Genomic DNA, 27,410 nt, shown 5'->3' on the forward strand with positions numbered 1-27,410 from the left:
GAGACACCTTTTTATAGGCCACCAGTTGAACGAGCTGATATTTTTCACTAAGTAGCAGGATTGCCTTCTAATTATTGATTTCAGCTGGTGTCATGACTTTTCAATTGCACCTTTTAGAAATACTTTAAAAAAATGGTGACATTTGCTTGTGTATGTATGCATGTGTGTATATATATATATATATATATATATACATACATATATATATATATATACATACATATATATATATATACATACATATATATATATATATATATATATATACATACATACACAAACACACATATACTTTATATACACGATTGTGAAAAGTCTCTTTTTCTAAGAGAGGCACAGATAATAGCGCAACAATTATTTTTAGAAAGAATATTTGTTTTTTTCAATCTAAAGGATATTAAACTTTATTCCATGTACAGTATATGCAGGAAGAATCAGTGGGAAAGTGATATATAAAACCTATGGACAAATGGCATAAGTGAATAAAAGAAGGGCTAGGCAAAGATATAAAAGACAGGCAAAGTTAACGGATGGAGATGGAGAATGAAGGGAAATTGTGGAAAAAAAACTGATTAATGAATTGATAAGAGAGAAAGGAGGGAAACAATGGGGGAAAAAAAATAGGAGTTAATAATGAAACAAAAAAAAAATACTGATAATATGAGGTAAAAAGATGAATAGACTAAACAGAATAATGGATAAAATAGAGGATCAAAAGTGGAAGAGAACAAATAGCAACATCATTTTACATAACTGAATTTTTCTATACTCGTCTTTTTACTTTGACTACATCTCTTACTGCATCTATACTTATTATTCTTATTATTCATGACCTTTGACCCTACCTTTCCCTCCCACATTAATCCTCTGGGTGTTTCTTCGGTTATTTTTGGCATCCATTCCAGGCTATTTAAACACTTGTGTGGAAAAGTGTTGGGCAATAAAAACGCTTCTTTGCATTAGGTCAGAGATCTTTATTTCGCCTAACACAGCCTAAACCATGAATTGTCTTTTCTTCAATTCAACCATTAGATGTAATTGTGTCATGGTCCCCATACCTGCACATTTTATATCTTCAGGCCACTCCATATCACAACTCAAATTCCAAGTTTTAGAACATATACATATGGCCAGATGTGGTGGCAACAGGATTAGGAAATTAAAATAGTGTGAAGCCTACTTGGTCCACGTCTTACAGGTTATTGTACCATAAGGCCTCAATAGGGAGTATAAAGTTTTCTATTAACCAATATTGTTTAGTTATATGATATGCCTTACAGGTTATGTATATTTTATTAACTTTTTTTTCCTCCCTCTTTTACAGATATCATAAGAGATCACCCCAGGTAGTGCCTCACATATGCGCTTACATTTTCTCCTCCTTATCTCTCCTTTTATTTCACTTTCTCTCCTCTCGTTTTTTTTCCCTCTTTACTTTCCCTTTTTCATGTTGTCACTTATCTTCCTAGGTTTTAACTTATGTTCTCTTTCTTGCATCTATATTTTCCTCCTTTCATTTCACCTTTTTCAATCAACTCACTTCCTATGACTATATCTTCTACTTTTAGTGCCCTTCTATTCTTACTACATAGTATCTTGCTTTCACTGTTCGGGGCATGTCCACACTATCATCTACATTTTTTTTCCTTCTTGCCTCATGTCGGCTGGGGCGCATGCGCAATAACCCATCCCAGGTCTCAGATACTTCCTATGCAGACTCTCATACACAGGTGCTGCCTCTCCTGCCATGGCTCTCATACCTTGTATCTTCTTGCTTCATTTGTTGCTATTTTTTTTCTCTTATACATATATTATCCTATCATTCAATTTTTGTGATTTGTTTTATCCATTGTTCTGTTCATCTTATTCATCCTTTTACCTCATACTACCAGCAGTTGTTTTCATTATTTCCCATTATATTTCTCCCCTTCTCTCTATCGTCTATTCATTATTTATGTAATCAGGTTTTTCGTCATTTAACTCCATCCATTGTCTCTTTGCCTGTCTTCCTAGCCCTTCTTCCATTAGGAATTAGCATATCCTAGGGATTCTTCCGACATTTACTTAGAAAAGGTATATCACACATGGCCCGCTGCAGGGAGGTATAGAGACTGATGATGGAGGTCATGTTTGCTTTTATTTTAATATAACGTCTTTAATACATTGCCATTTTCGGTTCTGGCAAGCTAGTTTTTCAGCACATGCTAAGAAAGAGAGAATTGTTGCCAATTACCGAGACACCCATTAAGAATATTGAGAAACCAATATGGCGACAAAGCCGGTAGCTCGAATCACATCATCACTTTAGAGAAATGGCTGCCAGAACAAAGCTGAAAATAACACACCCAATATGTGGGTGTAAAGAACTTTTTTTTTTCTTTTAACTAACAACACACCACTTTTGGAGGGTAATAAATTGTGTATATTGTTATTAATAATGTTATAATTCAAAGTGAACATCTTATTCAAACATTCTTTGTTTTATTTTCTGACATTTACTACAGAAAAGTTAGAATTATATCATATTTGTACCAATAATACAAGCACCTATAAAACTAGACATATGTTAACAATACATTTGCTCAAATATGGATGTTAAATGCCGTTTGTTGGGTGTACCACTCTTCCAAGCAGAAGTAGCGACTTGCTGGTTCCTTCACACAGGGCTAGAATGAAAGGTTTGTTAAGCTTTACTTCCTTTGGCTTGTCTTTGGCCTCTGTGCCATTGTTTTCTCCATTTGATTCTGCACCACTTTCTTCCAGTTCAAAATCAACAATGTTAATAACCTATGAAACAACACAGGATTGTCACAGAGCATCAGGATGAGTTAGGATGAATGGTGAGCACTGCATGAAGAAATATGGATATCTGCCTTAGGCCGGCGTCACACACAACGTATAAAGAAAATCGGTCAGTTTTACACAGACGAGAATCGCAGAAATGTTCCCTGAATAGTGATCCATATGTCATCCGTGTGCAGTGCGAGGATGCGATTTTCTCGCATCTAAGCATCCGTGTGACATCCGTATGGCATCCATATGGCGAGATTTTCTCGCCAACTTGCAAAATGGACATATAATGGATTCATGGGCTCAAATATTCATGAAAACATATATATATAGTCTCTCCCTCCCTCTCGGCATTGCTGAACTCGAAAGGATATGAGACATGGTTTACATACAGTAAACAATTGCATATCCATTATATTTTTGTATATCCCTCCCTAATAATGTTAGTAGTGTGTGTAAAATTTGGGAGCTGTAGGTGTTAAATTAAAGGATTAATTAACGGAAAAAAAATATAGTTCTTACCGATAACGGTATTTCTCTGAGCCCATGACGGCACCACGGAGAGAGGGGATCCGCCCACCAAGGACAGGAAACCTACGGATAAAAAGGCGGTACCACTCTCCTGCATCAGTTGTTTTACATAGAGAACGATGGGAGACTACTAAACATTTGTTAAATTTTAACTGTTTATTATAACGAGATACCGCGTGTTTAAAGACTATGAATAGACTATGGCACTAAATTGATGTGCACACCCATAAGTGAAGGGAGGGAATGTACGGGTGCCGTCATGGGCTCAGAGAAATACCGTTATCGGTAAGAACTATATTTGTCTCTGATCGCCCATGACGGCACCACGGAGAGAATTGCATAGATAGTACATTCAGGGAGGGACCACTGCCTCCAGAACCCTTTTACCGAAAGTAAGGTCTGAAGAGGAGATTAGGTCCAATCTATAGTGCCTATAGAATGTGGATGGTGAAGACCAGGTAGCAGCTCTACATATCTGGTCTATGGAAGCTCCGGCCTTCTCCGCCCAGGAAGTCGCTACAGCCCTTGTTGAGTGAGCCTTAACCTCCCCGGGAACGGACATCCCACTTGCCGAGTATGAGAGACTGATGGCGTCCGTGATCCATCTTGCTATGGTGGCTTTGGATGCTTTTTTCCCCTTCCGGGGACCCTGGAAACACACAAACAGAGAGGGATCCTCCCTACTCTCTCTAGTGGCTTCTAGGTAATGTGAGAGACACCTTTTTACATCTAGTGTATGTAATGTTTGTTCCTCCTTATTTTTAGGGTTGGGACAAAAGGAGTGGAGAGATATCTCTTGGGACCTGTGAAATTTTGAAGCCACTTTCGATAGATATGCTGGGTCTGTTTTTAAAATGACTCTATCCTCTAGATATTGTGTGTAGGGAGGATTAGCTGAGAGAGCCTGTAAGTCGCTAACCCTACGGGCAGAAGTGAGGGCGACTAACAGAGCAGTTTTTAGAGATAGATTTTTCAGTGAAGCTTCGCGTAATGGTTCAAATGGAGTACTAGTCAGGGCTTTAAGGACCAAGTTTAAGTCCCATTGAGGAACAACTTTTACTGAAAGAGGCCTCGATCTTCCTGCTGCCCTAATAAATCTAGAAACCCAGCTGTTTGAAGCTAAGTCAAAATTGAATAGGGCTCCCAAAGCTGCCACATGAACTTTTAGGGTACTAGTGGCTAACCCCATCTCCAACCCATTTTGTAGGAATTCTAGTATGGAAGTAAGGGGAATTTCTTTCCCTATTCTTACACCTGAAGAAGACAGAAATTTTTTCCATACCTTGCCGTATTGTTTTGTTGTAGCCGGCTTCCTACTTTGTAACAGAGTTGAGATTAGCCCCGGAGAGAACCCCCTGCTCTCTAATAATTTCCTTTCAAGAGCCAAGCTGTCAAGTGCAAGTTCTTGACTCGTGGATGACAGACTGGGCCCTGCGACAATAGATCCTGAAGGTCTGGTAATACCCAAGGGTCGGATATTGACATCTTCCTCATCCATGAGAACCAAGGTCTCTTCGGCCAGAACGGGGCAATTAAGATGACCAGCGCCCCGTCCTCCCGAATCTTCCTCAGCACTGCTGGAATCAGAATAAGAGGAGGGAAGGCATAGACAAGATGGTGACCCCAAGATATCAGGAAAGCGTCCACAGCTACTGGGTTCCCCAGAGGAGATAGGGAGCAAAAGGAGGCTACTTTTTTGTTTAGATGGCTCGCAAAGAGATCTATTTTGGGAACACCCCATCTTTCTGTGATCTGGGTGAATATTGATCGATTTAGTTCCCATTCCCCCTGTTTTAGGCTGGACCGGCTGAGGAAGTCTTCTTTGTAATTGTCTACTCCCCTTATGTGTAGGCTTGTTAGGGATAAGAGGTTGCTCTCGGCTATTTGCAGGATTGAGTTGGTCACTTCCATTAGATTTTTGGAACGGGTACCCCCCTGGTGATTTAGGTAAGATACTACCACCCGGTTGTCCGACATTACTCTTACGTGGTGAGAGTGAAGGACCCCCAAGAATTCTTGAAGGCCAAATTTTACTGCCAGGAGTTCCTTCATGTTGGAGGATTTGTTTACAAGAGATGGAGACCAAATGCCCTGGGCTACTAGGTCGCCCAGATGGGCCCCCCACCCTGAAGGGCTTGCGTCTGTAGTCAGGACTTTCGAGACCTGAATTACCCCTGGGACTCCCTGGGAAAGATTTTCCTGCGATTTCCACCATGTTAGAGAGTGATTGGTGCGAGGAGATAGAGTCAACTGCCCGTCTAAATGCCCTCCTAGATGGATTTGCTCCGATAATATCTGCCATTGAAGGACTCTTGAATGTAATTGGGCCCACTGGACCGCTGGAATGCAAGAGGTCATGGAGCCTAAGAGGGACATGGCCTGACGGAGTGTTATGGAGGGGAGAGATTGGGTTCTTGATACTAAACTTTTTAGTTTTTGTATCTTGTTCTCTGGGAGCCGACACTCCATCTTTTTGGAGTCTAGAGTGAGACCTAGGTACTCCTGGACCTGAGAAGGCATTAGTCTGGACTTTCCCATGTTTATTAGCCAGCCCAATTCCTTCAAAGAATGCATCACTATTGCCAGTTGATCCTCGCAATGTTGTGGGGAGGAGCCTATCACCAAGAAATCGTCCAGATATGGAACGATTAAGGTATTTTCTTCCCTGAGGTGAGCCATTACCTCCGCTATCAGCTTTGTGAAAACCCTCGGGGCTATGGCAAGACCAAATGGTAGAGCTGAAAACTGGAAGTGTTTTAGGACTCCCCTGATGTGAACTGCCATCCTGAGGAATCTCTGGTGATCCTTGTGTATTGGGACGTGATAGTATGCGTCCTTTAAGTCCAGGACCACCATGAAGCATTGGGGAAACAACATCTTGATAGATGACTTTATCGTTTCCATCTTGAATGCTTGAACCTCCAAGAAATCGTTTAATTTCTTTCGATTTATAATAGTCCTGAAGGAACCGTCTGGTTTCTTCCTCAGAAATAGAGGGGAATGCCCTCTTTCTTGTGGGGGAACCTCCAGGAGTACACCCTTTTTTATTAACTCGATGACCTCGTTTTCTAGTGCCAGCTGTTATTCTGCCGAAGATCTTATGGATGTCATCATAAAAGAGGGACGGGGGCATCTTTTGAATGTCAGCCTCAGGCCTGATTCTATAATGTACAGAATCCATTGACTGGAGGTAATCTTTTTCCAGGCTGGAAGAAAGAGAGATAACCTCCCTCCCACCTGGGGCGAACCTTCATTGAGAAGGTTTCTTGTTATCACTGGGGTTTTTGTTAAAGATGAACCCCTTGTTTTTGTTCCTCTTATCCTCCCACTTTCCCTGGCCTCTCCCAGGGTTCTTGCGGAAAAACCTCTTGTTCCGAAAGGGCTTCCGGTAAGAGGGGAGACCAAGGGAGGGAAAGGACTTTTTCTTGTCCCCGGCTTTTTCCAAGATGTCATCTAATGTGGAACCGAACAAAAACTCCCCTTCGCAGGGGATAGTACATAGTTTTGTTTTTGTTTGCAGATCGCCAGGCCAATTTTTAAGCCAGAGGGCACGCCTGGCCGCATTAGCGAACACTGCTGACCTGGCAGCTAACCTGATAGAGTCTGCCGAGGCGTCAGCCAGAAAAGCCGCCGCTCCCCTTATTACAGGTAATGTTTTCAGCATCGAGTCTCGGGAGGTTTTCCCTTTTAATTGACCCTCTAGTTGATTTAACCATATCATTAGGGAGCGGGATGTGCAAGCTGCTGCCACTGCTGGTTTCAGGCCTCCTCCCGCTGACTCCCAAGAGCCCTTGAGGAAGGCGTCCGCCTTCTTGTCCATAGGGTCTTTTAGGACCCCCATGTCCTCAAACGGGAGAGCGAATTTCTTTGATGCTTTGGCTATTGCTACATCTAATTTGGGGGCTTTTTCCCAAAAGGAACAGGATTCATCCTCGAAGGGGTATTTCCTTTTTGGGGTTAGGAGAGTCTTTTTCATGGTTTTTTTCCATTCCTTTTTAATTAACGCTGCAATTGCTTCGTTAAGCGGAAAAGCTCTTCTCTTTTTTTGTTCTAAGCCCCCAAACATGAGGTCTTGTGCTGACTTTTTGGGGTGGGAGTCTACTAGTCCCATAGTACTCCTCACTGCCTTTATGAGGCCATCGGTGTCCTCTAGCGGGAAACAATTGTGACCTCCTGAGGAAGAAGTGGATGATGAGGATGAGGAGGAGGAGGAGGAGGATGCTGAACTGGCACTATCGCTGTCAGATTTAGAGCCTGGGGACGGGGACCTGTACCTGGTCCTTCTCCGTTTTTTTCCCCTTTTAAGGGATCTAAAGGTGTCTTCCACCTGTTCTTTAATCAGGTTTTTAAGATCTGTTGCAAACCCGGGCAGGCTTTCAGATACTGTTTGCTGTATGCAGGAATTGCATAGCTGCTTCTCCCATGCGGGTGGAAGATCCTCTTTACAGATGGCACAGGCTTTGTGCTTTGTTTTACCTACGCTTTTCCTCCCCTAAAAGAGACAAATAATAATCTTACGGTCTCTAACCTTCACGAAGATCAACTTACCACCTCCAGGACCCATAAATACCGGTTGGGGATTCTCTGCCTCTGGCTTTTTCCCCGACGCCGTGCTGGACTCCTTGCTGTGTTGAGACCTTTGGCGTTCTTTGCCAGTGTCCTGGTAACTTTTCTGCTGTCGCCTTTTTTGCTGCTGCTGAGGCGATGCTGTAGGTGGAGGTGATCCAGGCAGGGGAGATGCCGGGTCGCTCATACTGCTGCTGGTCTGCTGCCAATAACGCTGGCTGCGCTTGATGCTGCGACGATTAGTAGCTCCTAAGGCTCTTGCTGATATACTGCAGAGCCGCTGAGAGGAAGTAAATCCCTCATTTTAAAGCTCCCGCCGCTTTTTTTTTTTTTTTTCTTTCCGGCGCCTGCGCAGTAGCGCTTAGCCGACAGCGAGGAGCGCCGAACGCCGGCGCCTGCGCAGACGCTTCTGCGGCGCCTTTGGAACGCCCCAGCGACCTATCGGCGTCGCCTGCGCAGTAGCGCTCACCCGACGGCGAGGAGCGCCGAACGCCGACGCCTGCGCAGTCGGGTTCCAGCGGCGCCTGCGCAGATCCAAGCCCAGCGTCTCGCGAGACCAGCACAACTCCGGGCATGCGCCGTACTCACAATATGGCCGCCCGGAGTGCAGATATGGCGCTGCTGACCGGCACCCCCGGTCCTATGCAGACCCTACCGCGTGGCTCTGCATACCCGATGGCATGCAGTGTGCAGGCTGACGCGTGCTAGGGGAGGGCCACGCCGCACCTCCCGCAACCACAGAGGGACCCCCCTGGATGTTGCCGCTGCTGCATCTTACCTGGGGAGGTGACCGCGAACTCCTTGTCACCTCCCCCGCACACCCTGTCGGCCCACTGGCTCCCAGCGGTGGCGCTTCGGGTCACCACCCTAGCCGAGGCAGAGGGACCCCAGCTGCCTGAATCGGACTGGTTGGCCCCGGAATTCCAACGACGACTGGTAAGTCCGTAGGTCTCCCATCAAGGACAGGAAACCAACAGATGCAGGAGAGTGGTACCGCCTTTTTATCCGTAGGTTTCCTGTCCTTGGTGGGCGGATCCCCTCTCTCCGTGGTGCCGTCATGGGCGATCAGAGAAAACTGGCGTGGGTTCCCACGCAATTTTCTCCACCAGAGAGGGAAGGCCAGTGACTGAAGGCAGATATTAATAGCCTAGAGAGAGACCATGGTTATTGACCCCAATAGCTAAAAAAATCTGCCCCCAGCCACCCCAGAAAAGGCGCATCTTACAGATGCGCCTATTCCGGAACTTAGCCTCTCTCTTCCCACTGTCCTTGTAGCATTGGCATATGGGGTAATAAAGGGTTAATGCCACCTTGCTATTGTAAGGTTACATTAAGCCTGTTTAATAATGGAGAGGTGTCAATAAGACACCTATCCATTAATAATGCAATAGTATGAAAGGGTTAAAAATACACACACACATTAAGAATAAAGTCTAAAAGAAATAATTAAACACACAGGTTTTAATATCTTTATTGCACTCTCAGTCCAAGCAAAGCCCTCTTTTTCCTGTAAAAAAATTCCAAAATAAAAATGCAACAATATCCCATATCTGTCCGCCGTACAGTGAAATTCCACGCTGTAAATCCATCTCAAGGGGTTAAATAGTTTACAACCTGAAGCGGTGCTAATGCTGCCGGCTGGGCTGTAAATCAGGGAGGAATGAATTAAAGGCTGCCTGCGCAGCTTCCCCTCCTGACTGGATATGAACTCTATAGCGTGGGAAACCTTGACCGTTTGACCGCAGTGAACTGACAGCGTGGGAAAATGTTCAGGAACTTTCCCAGAGTTCATGTTCGGTCGGGTTCTGCAGATTTTACAGAACCCGACAACTGTATTATCGGCTATTCTGCTATCTAACTCTCTATGAAATATAAATATATATATATATATACTGTATATATATATATATATATATATATATATATATATATCACACACACACACAGTATGTACATTTATTTTATCTATTCTATTTTAACCTGTCAGTGTGATTTTACTGTACACCGCACTGAATTGACGGCTTTTCTAAAGGACACCAGTGCATATTTCTCACAAGTCACACTGATGCTCCGTGTGGTGTACAAGTTTTTCTCGCACCCATATACTTTCATTGGTGATTCTCGTTCGATATACGGTGAAAATCGCAGCATGCTGCGATTTCTCTCGCATGTATAATATGGCCGAGAAAACAACGGATGATAGGAGCTGCCCCATAGATTAACATTGGCCCGGGTGCTATGCGATTTTTTACAGAATAGCACTCGTCCGTATTACGGTCTAGTGTGACTCCAGCCTTAGGCTTTGTTACCACAATGACTATTGGACTTTATGTTGCAGACTTTTTTTGCACTGATTATGTAAATTAGGTTATTTAATTCTTTCATAGTTTTAGTCTGATTTTACATTTGTTTTTATCATGTTTTGACGCTATGGTTTTAGTCTCTTTTTGGTATCTTGTTTTTTTTAAATAAAGCTTTTTTATACTTTCTGATATCTGGCTTTGGCAAAACATTATTGATTCAATCATGTGTTGATTACATGTGATTTTAATGCATTTACACAGTGAAAATGCACTAAAAATGCATCAGGTTTTTTTTACCTACATCTACCACATCTAATGCAATTCTATGGAGAAAATCTGCCCATAAAACTCAGCGTATCCGCAAGAGAAATTAACATGTTGTGGATTGCAAACACGCACCACAGGTCAGTTTGCGCAATGTTAAAAAAAAAAGTGGGCATGAGAGGTCTACTGTATAAATTCCATCTATTTTGCTGGAACTGTAAGATGTTGTGCTTTTCACACAGCAAAGATACGCAGCGTCAAAAACTTATCGTGAGAACACAGCCTTGAAGGAAGCTACAGTGCCTTGCGAAAGTATTCGGCCCCCTGGAATTTTTCAACGTTTTCCCACATATCATGCTTCAAACATAAAGATACCAAATGTAAATTTTTGGTGAAGAATCAACAACAAGTGGAACACAATTGTGAAATTGAACAAAATTTGTTGGTTATTTTACATTTTTGTGGAAATTCAAAAGCTGAAAAGTGGGGCGTGCAATATTATTTGGCCCCTTTAGCTTAATACTTTTTTGCGCCACCTTTTGCTGCGATTACAGCTGCAAGTCGCTTGGGGTATGTCTATCAGTTTTGTACATTGAGAGACTGAAATTCTTGCCCATTCTTCCTTGGCAAACAGCTCGAGCTCAGTGAGGTTTGATGGAGATCGTTTGTGACAAGCAGTTTTCAACTCTTTCCACAGATTCTTGATTGGATTGATGTCTGGACTTTGACTTGGCCATTCTAACACCTGGATACGTTTATTTGTGAACCATTCCATTGTAGATTTTGCTTTATGTTTGGATCATTGTCTTGTTGGAAGTCAAATCTCCATCCCAGTCTCAGGTCTTTTGCAGACTAAAACAGGAATGGTCCTGTATTTGACGCCATCCATCTTCCCATTAATTTTAACCATCTTCCCTATCCCTGCTGAAGAAAAGGAGGCCAAACCATGATGCTACCACCACCATGTTTGACAGTGGGGATGGTGTGTTCAGAGTGATGAGCTTTATGCCAAACATATAGTTTGGCATTGTTGCCAAAAAGTTCGATTTTGGTTTCATCTGACCAGAGCACCTTCTTTCACAGATTGGTGTGTCTCCCAGGTGGCTTGTTGCAAACTTTAAACAACACTTTTTATGGCTTTCTTCTTGCCACTCTTCCATAAAGGCCATGTTTGTGCAGTGTACGACTGATTGTTGTCTTATGGACAGACTGTCCCACCTCAGCTGTAGATCTCTGCAGTTCATTCAGAGTGATCATGGGCCTCTTGGCTGCACCTCTGATCAGTCTTCTCCTTGTTTGAGATGAAAGTTTAGAGGGACGGCTGGGTCTTGGTAGATTTGCAGTGGTATGATACTCCTTCCATTTCAATATGATCACTTGCACAGAGCTCCTTGTGATGTTTAAAGGGAACCTGTCACCCCCAAAAGGCGCCGGACCTGGACCAACAGCGGGACTGCCCCTGGGTGAGTATAATCTAACGTCCTTTTCTCATCTTTTAGGATACATCGGGGGCTTATTTACAGCATTCCAGAATGCTGTAGATAAGCCCCTGATGCCGGTGGGCTTACCTCACCCGCAATTTTGGGGGTGACAGGTTCCCTTTAAAGTTTTGGAAAATCATTTTGTATCCAAATCCAGGGGACCTGCCTGTTGTGTTTATTGGTCTTCATAATGCTCTCTGTGCTTCAAACAGAACCCTGAGACTATCACAGAGCAGGTGCATTTATACAGAGACTTGATTACACACAGGTGGATTATATTTATCATCATTAGCCATTTAGGACAACATTGGACATTCAGAGATCCACAATGAACTTCTGGAGTGAGTTTGCTGCACTGAAAGTAAAGGGGCCAAATAATATTGCACGCCCCACTTTTCAGTTTTTGAATTTCCCAAAAAAATGTAAAATAACCTATAAATTTCATTCAACTTCACAATTGTGTTCCACTTGTTGTTGATTCTTCACCAAAAATTTACATTTGGTATCTTTATGTTTGAAGTATAACATGTGGGAAAAGGTTGAAAAGTTCCAGGGGGCCGAATACTTTTGCAAGGCACTGTAGCATCATAAAATGACCTAGTGTCTAATTCACGTTTTTTATGGTTTTTTTTTATATCATGATAGATATGTCCATTCAGGAAGAGATTACAGGAGTTTTCTTATCAGAAGAGACATTACTTATCGACAGATAGCATAGGATCCACCAATCACAATAAGTGATGACACACCTGACCCTGCCCAGTGGCCAATGGGACAATTGCAAGAATTTTATCTTTCATTTTTAATACAGATTGTGCTGTTAAAAAAAGAAAATTGCCAAAAATTTAAAAATAAATGTGTTAGGAGTCGAGTTTCCTCTGCTGCACAGGGGGAATCTCGATCCGTGTCTGCTGCGGTCTCCCATTCGGTATCGGCCGCAGTGGGCTCTGCTCAGCAGAGACGTCGCTCCCAGCGTCTCGCTGGGGCTGATTCGGTGCATAGGGTCACTACTGCCTTTTCTGGCTTTCCTATGGTACCCTGCACTGATCTGCGGTGAGCGAGCCTCTCTGGGACTAAGTCCTTGTTTACTCACACTGAGCATGCCCAGGGCAGGGTCTCCCATTGGAGGTCGAGGGCCACATGTTCGGTCACATGCTCAGGTGCTGCAGTACATTCCATTGGTCCTTCTGGAAGGTCCTGAAAGGGCAAAATATGCTCAGGTACTGCAGCACTTTCCATTGGTCCTTCTGGAAGGTCCTGAAAGGGCAAAAACTTCAGTAGCAGCTTCCTGTGCTGCAACTATATAAACTGCGCATGACCGCACGGCCATGCGCTAGTATCGTCTTATGCTATATGCTTTGCGCCAATGTGGTCATGTGTTTGAATGTGTTCAGGGACCCGGCTGAAATAAGCCCCTAGAATGCTGGCACCTCCGGCGAGGAGATTGTGTTTAAGTGTGTTCAGGGACCCGGCTGAAATAAGCCCCTAGAATGCTGGCATCTCCGATGAGGAGTTTTGTATGCATGCATGACCACTCACTGCTCACATCTAGGTAGTTGGCCTGTGCCTCTGTGAAAGTCTAACAGGGCACAGAGCTTTCCTCTCGCGGTTACTCTGTGAAGCTAACAGAGTTGGTATATACCGCCATATAGAGCCGCCATTATTTAGCAGCAGGTGCTTTCCTGCACGGTGGATCCCGGGTTGCGAACGCACCAATTCCATTTAATAAATTATATATTTGGTGCGTTCCGCCAACCCTAACAGTATACTAGCGCCAGGATCTGGCTAAGTAATGGCGGATGAACAGCGATTGCAGGGGTACATCCAGCTGCTGGAGGGCCGGTTGGCGTCTCTTGAGCGTGCAACCTCGGCGGTGGATGTTACCGCAATAGCTGTTCAGGCTGCTAGCGTGGCTGCAGCAGCTTTACCCACTGCCACCTCTGTTCCGACCCTATCTCACCTTCCTTTGCCTGAGAGATACTCTGGAGACAGTAAGTCCTGTAGGGGTTTCGTGAGCCAATGTGGTATACATCTCGAGCTTCTGGCTGCACGTTTCCCTACTGAGCGGGCAAAGGTGGGATTCATAATCTCTCTCCTGTCGGACAGAGCGTTGGAGTGGGCTACGCCGCTGTGGGAGCGCAACGATCATGTGGTGCGGAGTGTTCCTAGGTTTCTGGACACTCTGAAACAGGTCTTTTTAGGACTTCAAGTCACCCATGATACAGCGCTCCAACTGCTGGCTTTGACTCAGGGTTCAACCATGGTCAGCCATTTTGCTGTTCACTTCCAGACATTAGCGTCTGAGTTGGAATGGCCAGATAAAACCCTCATTCCTGTATTTTGGAGGGGGCTGGCTGACCATGTGAAGGACGCTTTGGCCACTAGGGAGATTCCCGCCACACTGGAGGAGCTCATAGCCGTATCTACTCGTATTGACCTCCGTTTTAACGAGCGGAGGTTGGAGCGAGCCCAGTGTAGGCAGAGGTTTCGGCTGGCTTCCACCTTCGCCAAACCTTTGGAATCTCCAGTCCAGGCATCCGAGTCACATGAGGCCTTAGAGGTGACACGAGCGGGATCCAAGTCTCAGTCTGCCCGTGCACATAAGGTCCGTCATGTTTGCCAACAGTCAGGACACCTTGCCTCCAAGGGTCCTCAGCGGTCGGGGAAACGTCAGCGTCTAGTGGCAGTTGGAGGAGGTACACTAGACACGGCGACGTTTGCCTCAAAGTTGTCCTTCAAGGGGACAATTACCATAGGCCCATCTGTTGTGAATTCTGTGGCTGAGTTCACTTCTGTGGTCACAAGTGGTATTGCAGTCTCTGGGCTTCCTCCCTCAGGTGTTTTGGTGAGCTCGTTGGCTGCCTTGCTATTTAGCTCCACCTGAGTCTGTCTTCCTTGCTCCTTGTCAATGTTCCAGTGTTGGATCTGAGCTACTGCATCTTTCCTTGGGCCTGCTGCTCTGCTAGATAAGTGCTTCTAGTTTGTTTTCTGTTTTTTTCTGTCCAGCTTGCTATTGTCTTTTGCTGGAAGCTCTGAGAAGCAGAGGGGTGCACCGCCGTGCTGTTAGTTCGGCACGGTGGGTCTTTTTGCCCCTTTGCGTGGTTTTCGTTTTAGGGTTTTTTGTAGACTGCATAGTTCTCTTTGCTATCCTCGCTCTGTCTAGAATATCGGGCCTCACTTTGCTGAATCTATTTCATTCCTACGTTTGTCTTTTCATCTTGCTAACAGTCATTATATGTGGGGGGCTGCCTATTCCTTTGGGGTATTTCTCTGAGGTAAGTCAGGCTTGTATTTCTATCTTCAGGCTAGTCAGCTCCTCAGGCAGTGCCGAGTTGCATAGGTAGTTGTTAGGCGCAATCCACTGCTGCTTATAGTTGTGTGAGGATAGATCAGGTACTGCAGTCTACAGAGATTCCACGTCTCAGAGCTCGTCCTATTGTTTTTGGTTATTGCCAGATCTCTGTATGTGCGCTGATTACTGCACGCTGTGTTGCCTGATTGCCAGCCATAACACCCATCCACTCTTATGGTCGAGCTATGCGTGGATTCTGGGGCAAAGGGTAACTTTATGTCTTCCGCTTTTGCCCAGCGTCACGCAATACCCTTGGTGATGCTCGCCAAGCCGGTAACCGTTCGAGTGGTAAATGGGTCAACACTACCTTCACAGATTACCCACCAAACCATTCCTTTCACGCTATCTGTGTCTCCATCACATCAGGAGATAATCTCCCTATTAGTCATTCCTGAGGGAATTGATGAGGTCCTGTTGGGGATACCATGGCTTCGCTACCATTCTCCTCATATTGAGTGGTCCTCTGGGAGAATTTTGGGTTGGAGTAAGGCTGCCGTCACACTAGCAGTATTTGGTCAGTATTTTACATCAGTATTTGGAAGCCAAAACCAGGAGTGGAACAATTAGAGGAAAAGTATAATAGAAACATATGCACCACTTCTGCATTTATCACCCACTCCTGGTTTTGTTTACAAATACTGAGGTAAAATACTGACCAAATACTGCGAGTGTGACGGCAGCCTAAATCTTGCGAGGGTAGATGTCTGAGGGAGTGCGTTCAGGTTGCTACTACACAGGTACCCGCAGATCTTTCCTCTCTCCCCAAGCACTATTGGCCCTATGCAGATGTGTTCTCCAAAAGAGCTGCGGAGACCCTTCCGCCTCACCGCCCCTATGACTGTCCTATTGATCTCTTGCCTGGTGCTGAGCCTCCCCGGGGTCGAGTCTATCCGTTATCTCTCCCGGAGACGGAGGCAATGTCCCAGTACATCCAGGAGAATCTGGCAAGAGGATTCATTAGGAAGTCAGTGTCACCGGCAGTGGCAGGGTTCTTCTTCGTACAGAAGAAGACTGGAGACTTACGTCCATGCATAGACTACAGGGGTCTTAACGCCATCACCGTTAAGAACAAGTACCCACTACCCCTGATATCTGAGCTGTTTGATAGGCTACGAGGAGCGAGGGTATTTACAAAGTTAGATCTGCGGGGTGCTTACAACCTGATTCGCATCCGTGAGGGGGATGAATGGAAGACGGCTTTTAACACCAGGGATGGGCACTATGAATATCTGGTGATGCCCTTCGGGCTCTGTAATGCCCCAGCCGTTTTCCAAGACTTTGTGAACGACATCTTCCGGGATATGCTCACCACCTCGGTCGTAGTCTATCTGGATGATATTCTCATCTTCTCTCCAGATATTGACTCCCATCGGAAAGATGTTCGCAAAGTCTTCGACCTCTTACGTTCAAACTCCCTCTACGCCAAGTTGGAGAAGTGTGTGTTTGAGCAGGAGTCCTTGCCTTTCCTTGGTTATATCATCTCTGCCCAGGGTTTGGCTATGGATCCTGCCAAGCTACAGGCTGTAATGGGCTGGCAGGAACCCCATTCTCTTAAAGCGGTGCAGCGCTTTATGGGGTTTATTAATTACTATCGCCAGTTCATTCCACACTTCTCAACTTTGGTAGCTCCCTTGGTTGCCCTCACCAAGAAGGGAGCAAATCCCAAGTTGTGGTCAGAGGAGGTCTCCAAAGCCTTTCTCTCGATCAAGTCACACTTCGCTAGCGCTCCCATCCTACATCGCCCCGATGTTGATAAGCCATTTATCTTGGAGGTGGATGCCTCATCCGTTGGTGCTGGAGCAGTCCTTTTCCAAAAGGATGCTCAAGGTCGGAAGCATCCTTGCTTCTTCTTCTCCAAGACCTTCACACCAGCGGAGAGGAATTATTCCATCAAGGACAGGAAGTTGCTGGCCATGAAGTTGGCTTTTTCGGAGTGGAGACATCTCTTGGAGGGAGCTCGCTTTCCCTTCCAAGTCTTCACTGACCACAAGAACTTGGTGTATCTGCAAACGGCCCAGCGGCTGAATTCTCGCCAGGCTAGATGGTCCCTGTTCTTCTCCCGGTTCCATTTTACTCTCCATTTCCTCTCCGGGGAGAAGAACGTTCATGCTGACGCTCTCTCCCGCTCCGTGGTGTCATCGGAGGAGGAGGAGGAGCCTCGGCTTATTGTCCCTTCTGAGAGCCTGAGAACTGTAGCTCTGGTTTCGCTAGAGTCTGTGCCCCCGGGCAAGACTTTCGTACCAGCTAACTTGCGACCGGAGGTTCTCTCTTGGGCTCACTCCTCCAGAGTGGGTGGGCATTTTGGGACTAAGAGGACATCTGAGCTCCTGGCGAGGACATACTGGTGGCCGCATATGGCCCGAGATGTCAAGGACTATATTCAGGCGTGCGTTTCTTGCGCCCAGAATCGGTCTCCTCGGCAACGGCCTGCTGGGTTGCCTTACCCTCTACCGGTGGCAGACAGGCCCTGGGAGATGGTCGGGATGGACTTTGTGGTGGGTCTACCCAAGTCGCGTGGCTGCTCCATTATTTGGGTTGTCACCGACCACTTCTCCAAGATGGTGCATTTGGTGCCGCTTCCTCGGTTACCCTCAGCACGGGCCTTGGCGGTGTTGTTCATTAAACACGTTTTCCGTTTGCATGGTATGCATGATAAGATTGTCAGCGATCGGGGTCCCCAGTTCGCATCTCGGTTTTGGATAGAGCTCTGCTGTTTACTCAGCATAGAGATAAACCTCTCCTCTGCATACCATCCCGAGACGAATGGGTTGGTGGAGAGAACCAACCAGACTCTGGTGACATATTTGCGACATTTCGTCTCTGCTAGGCAGGATGACTGGGCATCTTTGCTACCTTTGGCGGAATTTGCCCTGAACAACGCCGTAGCCGATTCCACTGGTCAAACTCCTTTTCTCCTTAATTACGGCCAGCATTCGCGTGTCCCTGTGCCCATGCCCGTGTCATCCACCGATTCTAGGGTGGCAGACTGGGCGGTGGAGGCACGTGACATCTGGGACCGCACACAGGATACCATCCGGGCCTCCAAGGAGAGAATGAGGGTTTCGGCTGATGCACACCGGCGCCCCGCTCCGGTCTTTGCTCCTGGCGACTTAGTGTGGCTCTCCGCCCGTAACATCAGGCTGCGAGTTGAGTCCACTAAGTTTGCTCCTCGCTACATTGGCCCGTTTAAGGTTCTGGAACAGGTCAACCCTGTGGTCTACCGTTTGGCTATTCCTCCACGCCTTGGTATCACCGATACTTTCCACGTTTCCCTCTTAAAGCCCATTCATTTGTCCCGGTTTTCCGAGTCATCTGCTGGGACATCGGGTTCATCCATGGATGAGTTTGAGGTGAATGCTATTGTGGGGTGCAAGGTGGTACGTGGCAAGAAATTTTATCTGGTGGACTGGAAGGGTCACGGCCCAGAGGATAGAACCTGGGAGCCTGTGGAGCACATTTGGGCTCCGCTGCTTATCGCAGCTTTTGAGCGTAGTGAGGCTCAAGGAGGGGGGGCCCTAGGAGGGGGGGGTAATGTTAGGAGTCGAGTTTCCTCTGCTGCACAGGGGGAATCTCGATCCGTGTCTGCTGCGGTCTCCCATTCGGTATCGGCCGCAGTGGGCTCTGCTCAGCGGAGACGTCGCTCCCAGCGTCTCGCTGGGGCTGATTCGGTGCATAGGGTCACTACTGCCTTTTCTGGCTTCCTATGGTACCCTGCACTGATCTGCGGCGAGCGAGCCTCTCTGGGACTAAGTCCTTGTTTACTCACACTGAGCATGCCCAGGGCAGGGTCTCCCATTGGAGGTCGAGGGCCACATGTTCGGTCACATGCTCAGGTGCTGCAGTACATTCCATTGGTCCTTCTGGAAGGTCCTGAAAGGGCAAAATATGCTCAGGTACTGCAGAACTTTCCATTGATCCTTCTGGAAGGTCCTGAAAGGGCAAAAACTTCAGTAGCAGCTTCCTGTGCTGCAACTATATAAACTGCGCATGACCGCACGGCCATGCGCTAGTATCGTCTTATGCTATATGCTTTGCGCCAATGTGGTCATGTGTTTGAATGTGTTCAGGGACCCGGCTGAAATAAGCCCCTAGAATGCTGGCATCTCCGGTGAGGAGTTTTGTATGCATGCATGACCACTCACTGCTCACATCTGGGTAGTTGGCCTGTGCCTCTGTGAATGTCTAACAGGGCACAGAGCTTTCCTCTCGCGGTTACTCTGTGAAGCTAACAGAGTTGGTATATACCGCCATATAGAGCCGCCATTATTTAGCAGCAGGTGCTTTCCTGCACGGTGGATCCCGGGTTGCGAACGCACCAATTCCATTTAATAAATTATATATTTGGTGCGTTCCGCCAACCCTAACAAAATGTTTGCTACAAAAACCCAAATTAATCAATGGGTAATTTTGGGAAGATAACTTCCCTTTAACACTACTTAAAATTAGTGACGACGCTGCTACTACCAATTATTGTTAACGCTCAAGCTAAAACTGACGTCAAAAGAAATGCATTGTAAAGGTTTATGAAATCTTGTACAGCTTTCTTTCAATAAAATAAATTATTTAATCAAGTAAAGATCAATTAGTAGCTCTACAAAACATGTATATGTAGCCCTAGCCTAAGGCCTGCTTCACATGTCAATTACCTTATCTAGGCCCCAGCATTATGAGAGACCGCACTCTGTCCTAGCTTTCAAAGCAAACTAATGAGCAAAATAAAATAGGAAATGTCATTCTATTCTGTGTGTTTCAGTGATTTCTGCAAAGAGTAAAAGAAAACACCACAAATGTGAAAAAATATTACATTAAAACTCAAATGTAGACAATATGTCATCTTCAAAATATACAAATCCCTTACCATGCACACTGCTTTCACTTTCGTTCTGAGGGTGTGACTGGGTCTGTGCGATTTGGGTGGGGGACAAGCGTATATTTCAGCTGGATCAGCAGAAGTGCATTGCAGTGCAGGGACCCACTGGGTCTCTGCACCGCAATAGATGCCACCAGCCATTTAGAGGCCGTGGCTGACGTCAGCATGCAAGTTACTGGCGGCGCATGGCAGTGATGTCATGTTCTGCTTTTCACTTGCATGCTGATGTCAGCTGCTGGCTACAGACAAGGATGCCAGCGCCGTAGTGTAAGGAGGTTGCTTTTCCTGCTCCTTGCCTGGAACCACTTAGTCAGACAGCTGGGTTGTTGGAGGGAAGACTTTCTGCCCTGGACAGAGGGGACGAGGTGACTGCTGGGAAGAGAGAGAGGTGTGGTCAGAAAAAGATTGGGAGAGCAGAGAGAGGGCAGCGTGCCAAAGAGAGGGCAGGCTGCAGCGCCGTGCTCCCCTAAAGGTAGTGCTCCTCGTGAGGGCACTGAGGCTGAGAAACCCACCATAGTGAAGGCTGTATGTGAGGGTGTAGACTTGGAAGCCTCCTGAATCAGAGAAGACTCTTCCCCTGACAGCTCAGAGACAGTGACCTGAGCGCGCAGCCCCGGTGACCGCAGTGACAAGCCAGAACCCCTGAGTGTGACAAGTAAACTGCTCAGTGTGTGTGTGTGGGGACCAGCGGCATACCCCGAGGTAACGTGCGGAAGCCGCCAGAAAGAGATAGAGGAGAGGTGCGCAGCATGAAGAAGGCTTCAGTGGTGGCACCCAGAGTGTAACTCCGTATCCTGGGGTGAAGAGCAACCGCAGATGAGAGATGTCCCCCGCCAAGGTCGACGATCCAGACTGAAGCACCCTCTAGACAGATGCAGACGTGAGTGCTGGTCGTGCAAAAGGGTGGGACACATGTCCAGAAATTGCCCTACCCGAGAAGGGTCCTGCTAACTGGAGGGAACGTCGCCCCTGGAGAGAATGGTACGGCAGGAAGAGAAGAGTCCCACCTAGGGCAAGACAGTACCACAATGTCGGACGCCAAGGAGAGGAGGAGAAGGTGTCAAGCATCTCCAGTGGAATGACTGCGCTGTCCCAATGCGTGAAGGCGAGCCTGGTGGAACTCCAGCCTGGGTCTGAAGGTTTTGTCTGTGAGACTCAGCCCGGAGGGAAGAAAGGGACGTCCACTCGAGAAGACCACCAAAGTACTTTACCGCCTTGCCCAGCACGAGTTCCCGAAGAAGGAGAGAAAGTGCCAAGTGTACCTGCGACGCACGTTTTCGAGGTCCTCGTCGATGAGAAGGAGGAACCACTAATATCGTCCCCTGAGGTGATCGAACAGAGGAAATTGAACAGCTGTGTGAGATGGGGAGTGTGCCTGAGAAGCCCTGTGAAGTGATGCCCGCGGAGCTCGGCACGGATGACGAAGAACCCGACCTGCATATTCTTATTTCATCTGATTCTAGCTTTGACAAGAATGCTCCTGTCAAAGAGAGGGGGAGCTATAGAGAAGAATTACCTGCACTAAGCCCCCAGACTGAGGAACCCGAGCAAGAAGCCCCTACGCAAACACCTGCTACCGGCAAGGCTAAGAAGAAGAAGAAAAAAAAGAAGAGGACAGCAGTTGTTGACAAAGCAGAGAAAGCATATCTCAACCTGACTGATGAACAGCTCCTAGACCATTTAGTTTGGGAGTATGTGCAAGAAGAAAGGCAGAAGGAGATGCGAGGATTGCAGGTATCTGACTCCCCTCAAAAGAACAAAGAGAAGTACGAAGAGTCCTCGCCCGTGGAATGGCGAGCTTTAGGAGAGGGGGAATGTAAGGAGGTTGCTTTCCCTGCTCCTTGCCTGGAACCACTTAGTCAGACAGCTGGGTTGTTGGGGGGGAAGACTTTCTGCCCTGAACAGAGGGGACGAGGTGACTGCTGGGAAGAGAGAGGGGTGTGGTCAGAAAAAGATCGGGAGAGCAGAAAGAGGGCAGCGTGCCAAAGAGAGGGCAGGCTGCAGTGCCGTGCTCCCCTAAAGGTAGTGCTCCCCGTGAGGGCACTGAGGCTGAGAAACCCACCATAGTGAAGGCTGTATGTGAGGGTGTAGACTCGGGAGCCTCCTGAATCAGAGAAGACTCTTCTCCTGACAGCTCAGAGACAGTGACCTGAGAGCGCAGCCCTGGTGACCGCAGTGACAAGCCAGAACCCCTGAGTGTGACAAGTAAACTGCTCAGTGTGTGCGTGTAGCATTGCAACTGCAGAAAGCCTGCCAGCCTGATATACAGAGACTGGCAGCAGAGTGGCTGAGTTACTTCCTGCTTTCAGCTTCACTGGAAGAAAAGACTTAACCCCGGAGTCTCCAGTTCCCAAGAGACAGATTAGAGACTTCAGGATCTTCAAGCGCTGCTGGTGACTGTATCCACGTTGGAATAAGGACCCTCAAGTCAGGACCTCCCTGGATTGATAAGTTACCAGAACATTCGTTAACCGTTTGTGATTCCGCTTAGCTGTTTACTGTTTGCTTTATCTCTATTAACCCCCTATTTACTCCCTGCGAGGAGAATCTTACTCCGGTTAATAAATTCCCCTCAACAGTTGGTCTGTCTGTTCCGTGGTGACATACTCAACCCTGCACCCTATTACAGTAGGAGCAGAAGAAGTGAGTAGAATCTGATTTTTATGCATAAAAAAACAGTATGATGGGGAGCATATATACCAGTATGGGCGACATCCATGTGGAACGCCCGACAGAGGCGTGGGGTACTCGATACCAGGTCCGGTACTTAAAGGGATGTGTCACGGCGGCGACCCGGTCTGAGGCCCTGGGTACCCATGTTAAAGGGACGGTCTTTAAAGGGGTTACTTGAATAATAATGGTTCATGATGCTACCTATGGTATTCGGTCATGGGTGACCGACGCTGCTTAAAGGGGTCCACTGGGGTGATGTTATGGCAGCAGGGATGGTATGGATTCCCACAGGTGAAGCTGGGTCCCCAGGGCTCCCGATGTAATAGATGAAGGTGGTGATAGGTGGTGTAGTAAGAAACAGAGGACACAGGGTTGCAGTCTCTTTACTTGGTTCAAGGCAGCCACAGTCCAGGGTACCGGATCACGGATGCTAATGTGGTCCGGCTGGCTTGGAAGCGAATTGGGAATCCCTCTAACCAGGTGGGGTTGGAAGCCTTCCTTCTAGCGCTGTGGTGTTGAAGTCCCTTGCTGCCTTAGGCATCACCCAAGGTCCTCACGTTTTCTCTCTGTCCCCCTTTAGGTAGGACACTACCCATACGACAGGTAGCTTGAGCCTTTTTACAGGATCTCCATCACGACCCGGGCTCTATTTGCTACTGTGTCCTCAGGTGTTAATGGTGGGCAATCAGCTGTCTGCCAGTTTCTGCCTTGGGGAATGAAGTTACCCCCATAACCTCGGTCTTCTGGCTACCGGTATCTGCGCTCAGCATGAAGGAAGCCCAGTTGCAGCTTCTCTCTCCAGCTCTTCACTCTCCTGTGCCTCTTTTCCATCTGTCTCCTATAGACTGCTCTGCTTTTTTTTCCTTCCCAGGAGCCGCAGAATCACTCGTCTCCACGGCCCCAGCTTTCCTTCCTCTCTCCTCTCTCTCCTCTCACCAACTGTCTAGCTCCAACTGCTTAGCAACTGACTCCTTCTTCCAATCAGAGAGAGCAGCTCCCCTGCAGTCGGGTGTAGAGCTCCCCCTGCTGGCCTGGAGTCAGAACAGTGTTGTATGTACTGAATAACTGTCAAAGGGATCCTTCCTCGCTTCCAAGCGTGACATCACTCTCCCCGTGAGGAAATCAATGCCACTGTAACAACCGGTTACCTGGGGTGTTACACTTGTTTTCCAGTACATGGGGCCCCAGCTATTGGACCAGATCAGATGGTAAGTAGAAGTATTGTGCAGCACCTCTACTCTCATAACAGATGAGAGAGGGATAAATAGATTCTTAATAAGATTATTACCTTTCCCACATTTATGTCTGTTTTGCTCATTTTACCGAAGTTGGCATTTTTTCCCAGGAGTCCTAACACATTGATACTGGAAAGAATATCTTGAATATTGTATGAAAGTTCTATTTTCAATTTTGGTAAAAATAAGTTGATGTATCTGTAAAAGAAAATTCATATATATATTCAGTAAAGGAATGACCCTGTACTCTCCATCATTATACGAATAGTCTTTTGGAGTTGTATGTCTTACCTTTTTTGTGATTTATATAAAGTGTCTATCCAATTCAAATACGTTTCCCAACGCATGGAAGATTCGATGTTTTCAAGGGTGTTTCCATTTATTGGCTGGGCCAGTATCAGGAAATCATTATCACATAGTGGAATCTTTATCAATAACTGATTCTTGGTAATATCTTCAATGAAGGGAAACATTCCTGATACTGCAATCATAGGAACCGAAACTACATTGTTTGGCCCAATCCAGAAGGGTTGACGGTTTGGAATTAAGGAAGAATTAGCCACTTTACCTGAATTAAAACATAAGTACTTGTTAGCCAGCATACTGTATGGTTTCATTTCATCACCGGCACAAATCCATCAGCCTTACAGAATTACACTCCATGTACCTTTATTACAACTTAAAGAGAACCTGCCACTGTGACAAAAGTGGCCAGTTTTTGCTCTCTAATATTATTCCTCCTGCTGCCTTGTAATGCCTTTTTTTTAATCTGCTATAAGTTCCAGAAATATGGGCCCATTTATTTAGTGCTAATATTTATAGTATCTACCAAGTGGCCCACAGGGTTCTCTGGAGGCATGCCAATAGGTTGCTGTGCAAAATTCCAACATGAGACACATCCCCTTGATAAAAACATAAAAATTTGCATAAAATAAAAAGCCCAATATTTCTGGAAGACTATGGCAGATTTGAAAAATAATGTATAGTCAGGAGAGCATTGAGAGTAAAATAATAGCAAAAACTGGCCACTTTTGAACTGGTGGCTCAACTACTTTAATGCTACCCTCCACCATGGGCATGAAAATAGCTCTACATTTCTCATATATGGTCGGTCTACCTGACACCCAATAGCATCTTGTTCCCCCTGCTTCTACAGGATGGATAATTCAGTGGCATAAGGAGTGCAGTGGTAAGTAGAAATGACACATTTTCTGCCTTTTCTTGCTGCGGGATCGGAAAGGTAGGAGAGGAGTGATTTAGATTCACCAGTGCACTCCCCACACCACTGCAGGGGCCAACTTGGAGGCAGGAGGAACAATACATCCACATGAGCAGAGGAGGCAAACAATAGACATGAGGTAGGGTAATTCAGGGTGGAGGATAGCTTTATTAAATTATATTTGGTTTACTGATGAAATCAGGATGCCACATTTATAAGATCCACCAGCGTAACAAAATAATTTACATTCAAAAGTGAGACAGTGGGACTGTGCGTATGTTGTGTGGGTGACCAGGGCGCGCTAAAGCAGACATCTGTGCGGGCCATGACTATGGCCCTGGCTGCCGCTCACACTTACTAACATTTTTAAAAGGAACCCATCAGCAAGTTTTTGGACCCGAAAGTATCATCGTCACAGTAAAGTACCTATATCTCCAGTGGGGGTTGGCACGTGTACAGTAATGTCCTGACGACGGTGTGAGAACCGGACTATCCATCTGCGCATGCATAAGACTTTTAATTGGATTATTAAAAAAAAAACCTTTTTCTTTATGATCAAAGAAATTTTCCTGTGAACATTGAAGTGTGGTCAGTTTGAAAGCGTGAAGATTACCATGAAGATAATCAAAGGGTGGAGTTGCCATCCATACTAGGGAAGAGGAAAGGTGAAACAAGATGATCTAGTCTCACTAAGCAGGAGGGTGGATCCTCTTCCCCTGCTGTGAAGTAAGTGAACTGACATCGTACCTTTTATGCTACATATGCTCAGAAGTTTGATGGCCGCGGCTATGTGTTTCCGCTCTGTGAGTATGGACCGCGGAACGTCATTTCCGGTCTGACGGTAATTGTCCGGTGTCAGTAATTTACATGTGGATCTGTGGCGTTTTGCTCCTTTAGGGGACCTGTCACTGGCAGACTATACCCTATGCTGGTTTGCGGGGCATTATATTACTGTTTACATATGCTAATTTGCACCCAGTATGTCACTTCCGGTTTTCGCCGCATAATGCGCTCTATTTCTATGTTTTCTTAAGTTTATTTACAGCGCTATACCATTCAATAGGATCGACCTGTTTTAGAACATGTATTGTTCTCATTTGTAAAGCTTTTAACCTTATGTCCTTCTATGTTAATTTCTATGTCACTTCCGGTTTCGCCGTATACTGTGCTTTGTTCAGATGTTATTCTATTTATTATTATGTGCATATTGTTTGAGGATATATATGAATGAGTGAAACTTCTTATCCCATATATTTTTTTATATATATTTTTGTAGGGCTATTATATTTTTCTTCTTTATTGCTCACATGATCATTTTTACTCCATGTGATTTGCTGGAGCTATGTTTAAAACACACTCCATTTTCACTTTCTCTTCACTCCTTGAAAAAGCCACTTAGGCGAAACGTACGTTGGAGTCGGAGTCCTTGAGGGTCACAGATCATCTTTACACTGGTACTAGTATTTTTCCAGAGTTTTATGCACTTGTTTGACCTAGGTTAGACCACTTACTATGTATGCATATGCACTTTATTGAGGTAGATGGCCTATGTTATGCCATCTATTTTTGCACTTTGGAAGGTTATGTCCTTTTCTAGTATCTCTTATACTATGCGGATCTGGTCTCCTCATTCAATATATTCTTTATAATTTTGTGTAGTATTGTAGTTTGGTTTTTCCTTTGTGTATTTTTTATTTTTATTATTTTTTTCAATAAAATTATACTTTTTTATGAATTTTGTTATCTTTGCTTTATGTTCACTTTGATATTGGTTCTATATTTGATGGTGGACATTATTTCACTAGGGTGAATTTTGTTGTGTATTTGATTATTTACTCGTCTGGGTAAATATTAATGCCAAAGTGCTTTTCTGCTTTTTTTCAAGATGGATTTTCGCTCTCTTGAGGCCAATTGGCTGGTACAGGCAGAAAATATGTTTAAAAGGGAACCGACACAGAATACTACTAATCATAGCAATATACGTGAGCTTAAAAGTAAAATTAAAAACTGTTTCCACCGTAGGATAAAAATTTGGTGGAATAAAATATTCTTGGAAAATTATTTGAGTAAACATTTGATTCCTAGGGGCCTTCGGGTGCAATTATTCCCATCTTATGGGAGAGATG

At 45.8% G+C, this 27,410-nt stretch overlaps 1 protein-coding gene across 1 annotated transcript in view; it reads right to left on the reverse strand.

The window, feature by feature from the left end:
* Nucleotides 1–2,459: 2,459 nt before the first annotated feature.
* AGT (angiotensinogen) overlaps nt 2,460–27,410 on the reverse strand; it is a 62,764-nt gene continuing 37,813 nt past the window's right edge. The window contains exons 4-6 of the mRNA XM_069769466.1: nt 24,357–24,633; nt 24,119–24,263; nt 2,460–2,787 (exon numbers count right to left, since the gene is read on the reverse strand). Coding sequence (XP_069625567.1) covers nt 2,596–2,787; nt 24,119–24,263; nt 24,357–24,633 — 614 coding nt within the window. The 3' untranslated portion in view covers nt 2,460–2,595. The remainder of the gene's footprint in view (nt 2,788–24,118; nt 24,264–24,356; nt 24,634–27,410) is intronic.

The sequence above is a fragment of the Ranitomeya imitator genome, chromosome 5 (assembly GCF_032444005.1).
Source record: "Ranitomeya imitator isolate aRanImi1 chromosome 5, aRanImi1.pri, whole genome shotgun sequence".
NCBI lineage: Eukaryota > Metazoa > Chordata > Amphibia > Anura > Dendrobatidae > Ranitomeya > Ranitomeya imitator.